This window comes from Sinocyclocheilus anshuiensis, unplaced genomic scaffold, assembly GCF_001515605.1.
Source record: "Sinocyclocheilus anshuiensis isolate Anshui unplaced genomic scaffold, SAMN03320099.WGS_v1.1 scaffold1629, whole genome shotgun sequence".
NCBI classification, from domain to species: domain Eukaryota; kingdom Metazoa; phylum Chordata; class Actinopteri; order Cypriniformes; family Cyprinidae; genus Sinocyclocheilus; species Sinocyclocheilus anshuiensis.
Window position 1 is genome coordinate 39,816 of NW_015540936.1, and position 3,639 is coordinate 43,454.

The 3,639-nt window shown below is 38.8% G+C and overlaps 1 protein-coding gene across 1 annotated transcript in view; it reads left to right on the top strand.

Moving 5' to 3' along the window:
• Positions 1 to 3,639, top strand: part of LOC107689575 (inactive tyrosine-protein kinase 7-like) — a 67,424-nt gene that overhangs the window by 39,809 nt on the left and 23,976 nt on the right. The window contains exons 5-6 of the mRNA XM_016487596.1: positions 1,571 to 1,718; positions 2,146 to 2,255. Of these exons, the coding sequence (XP_016343082.1) occupies positions 1,571 to 1,718; positions 2,146 to 2,255 (258 nt within the window). The remainder of the gene's footprint in view (positions 1 to 1,570; positions 1,719 to 2,145; positions 2,256 to 3,639) is intronic.

Here is a 3,639-nt window from a genome sequence, read left to right on the forward strand (position 1 = left end):
CTACAGCGTGTCTGTCTGATCTAGAGCATGTCTGTCTGATCTACAGCATTTCTGTCTGATCCTAAAGCGTGTCTGTCTGATCTACAGCATGTCTGTCTGATCTACAGCGTGTCTTTCTGATCTAGAGCATGTCTGTCTGACCTACAGCGTGTCTGTCTGATCTAGAGCATGTCTGTCTAATCTACAGCATTTCTGTCTGATCCTAAAGCGTGTCTGTCTGATCTACAGCATGTCTGTCTGATCCTAAAGTGTGTCTGTCTGATCTACAGCGTGTCTGTCTGATTCCAGGGCATGTCTGTCTGCCTGTCTATCTGATCTAGAGCCTGTCTGTCTGACCTACAGCATGTCTGTCTGATCTAGAGCCTGTCTGTCTGATCTAAAGCATTTCTATCTGATCCTAGAGCATGTCTGTCTGATCCTAGAGTGTGTCTTTCTGATCTACAGCATGTCTGTCTGATTCCAGAGCATGTCTGTCTGCCTGTCTATCTGATCTAGAGCCTGTCTGTCTGACCTACAGCATGTCTGTCTGATCTAAAGCATTTCTATCTGATCCTAGAGCATGTCTGTCTGATCCTAGAGTGTGTCTGTCTGATCTAGAGCATGTCTGTCTGATCTACAGCATGTCTGTTTGATTCCAGAGCATGTCTGTCTGCCTGTCTATCTGATCTAGAGCCTGTCTGTCTGACCTACAGCATGTCTGTCTGATCTAGAGCCTGTCTGTCTGATCTAAAGCATTTCTATCTGATCCTAGAGCATGTCTGTCTGATCCTAGAGTGTGTCTGCCTGATCTACAGCGTGTCTGTCTGATTCCAGAGCATGTCTGTCTGCCTGTCTGTCTGTTCTAGAACGTGTCTGTATGGCCTACAGCATGTCTGTCTGATTTAAAGCATTTCTATCTGATCTAGATCTACATTTACATTACATTATAAGCGACTCAAACTTGCAGCAGTTGCAGAAATGGAGTTCGTGTAGAGCTGCATTTCCTGTGAACAAGACGATAAAAACACTTATCATGAGTCGCATCATCACAAAACATCATAAACCAACAGGAATATCTCTGTCGGACGGACAACACTTGATTAAATCATTAACAACATTTATGTATTGCTGAATCAGTAATTGATTAAAAAATGATTTTGATTAAACTTAAAATGAATATATAAAAAAAAATGATCAACACAATGTTGATGTAATCAACATATAATATTCAACAGATTAATATTAATTTCATTCAACCTAAAATGACTATGTGAGTTTTGTTTCATTAGTAACTGTATGAATATGTTTATTGAACATGATCACGATTGTAAATGTGACTATAAATCAGTAAAGGGTGATTTATAGAATCACGTCCCGCAGGAGCACAAGGATCAAACGGAGGGACGTCAGATGAGTTTCTCTCTGTGGAATGTGGTCTGATCCAGGTGTGCTAAAGGTCAAAGGTCACGTGACACCTGACAGGAGCTGTCAGTGCTGTTAGCAGCTGGCAAGTAGATGAGTGTGAGTGAGTGTCTTTACTCTATATTCATAAGCTGAAGCGTGACTCTTCTGTCTCTCTGTGTGTGTTCAGATAAGTCTGTTCCCCGTGTGCTGGTGGCTCCGGTGGATCAGGTGGTTCTGCGTAATGAGGAGGCCGTGTTTCACTGTCAGTTCAGAGCCAAGCCGCCGCCGCTGATCGAGTGGTTCCACGACGCAGAACCCGTCCTCAACAAATCACGGTGAGACGCTTCACATGCTGAATGTTTCCTAATGCTTACATCACATGCAGACGCTCACAAACAGGCTGGTCAGTTTACTCTTTAAGTGTTGAGAGGGTAAGAGTGTCCAAAACGACTAAAACTTACACTAGGTGAAATTAAAGTGAAAATGGAAAATATATTTTAAAAATACCTAAACTAAAAATGATTAGAAACTGCGAATCTGTTGAATGTAAAGTAGGGATGGAACGATATAATCAACAGTCTCGATATTATCGTGATCACATGATGATATGAAAAGATAGGTCTTCTGGGCAAAAAGTGTAGTTTTTAAAATATATTTGTTTTGGGTCATTATGCTTTGGCACAGTATCTGTCAAACGAACTCAAACCGAAAGCACAGTATGCTTAATCCCTTCATCAAGTCTGTTTGCGCTGCGTTTCAAAGCGAAGAGCTCACTTGGTTCAGACGATCAGCTCGTGATCCAGTGTTTTCTGCATCTCAGAACGACTCGTTCACACTGAATGAATGCAGTCCACTCCTTTATTTCATGAGCTGTGAGTTTAGCACGCGTTTGGGAACAGCAGTTATGCTTTATTTTCCCGGCAGATGATTACAGCGTTTCACTAGATTTGTAGTGAGACGTGTTTGTGTTTTTGTAAGCATGTTTTCACTGAAGCTGGAAAATAAATCAAAATAAAAGTTAAAAAGTGACGTATGAATTGCTGACAGCTAGCGGTTTAAATGCAGTCCAAATTCAAATGATCTCTTTCAAGTGTAGAAATTAGGAAAGAAGTATTGTAATTTCCCTACTGTAGTGTAAAGCAAAAATAATATACCTATGAAATATACCTTTTTTCTGACCTAAGTTTTCTTAGTTAAGAACGAGGGTTGGAGCTCTTAATTTTGAACTCTCAAAGTGCATTAGATAGAATAATTTAACTTTAAAATGTACACAATTTTCATTTTTTCCCAATTCTTCATTTGTCTTTTTTTCTTTTTAAATATCACAATAAATATCATATCGTGGACTTCATATCGCAATAATATTGTATTGTGAGATTTTGATATCGTTACATCCCTAATATTAAGCAATTATATCAATTATATAAAATATATAATAATAATATTGATTTTTGATATAAAGCAATTATTATTCAATTATTATATTATTCAATTATTTTTTTAACTACAATTTTTATAATTGTTTTTATGAATTATTTTAATAATTATTGTGCCTGAAATGTCAGTTAATATTTTTTAATAACAACAAACCTTCGAAAACATCCTCCTATCTATTTGAAATGAGCTCGGTGCATCTTTATTTTCACAGAAGGAAACTGGCCTGAAATGTACGGTTTCCACACACTCTCTGATAAATCTCACTGGACAAACTGAATGAGCGCAGCTTTAAAACACTAAACCGCATCCTCAGTCAAGCAGCTCTGAATTAGTTCTGAAGACTAAAAGCTTTGAGTTTGAGTCCAGACTCTGGAACAGGTTGCTCTCCAGTGAATTAAATATAATCATACTGTTGTCATGAACTGAAGTAATAAAGAAATAAAAGCTCAGACCTTCTTCAGCATCTCTCATCCTCTGTGCGGACACACTGTCCTGGCCTGAGGTTTGCAGCAGCAGCCCGCAGAAGGCCTTAATCACGGGGTGAGACTGGCTCACCTCAATCTTCAAGTAATGAGCGTAGCAGCGGTATCCTGCAGAGAGAAGCGCAAACACAGAGGAGACAATCTACATACAAATGACAATCACATCCAACATCTGACACGACAGAGGGGAAGCACTTTTATCAGACACATCAGTATATAACAGACGTACAGTCACATTTGATATTTCGATTTGTAGAACTAAAAGTCTGGCCTAAATCTGAATGGATGAGTCTTGTTTGATACCACTGATATGATATGATATGATATGATATGATAT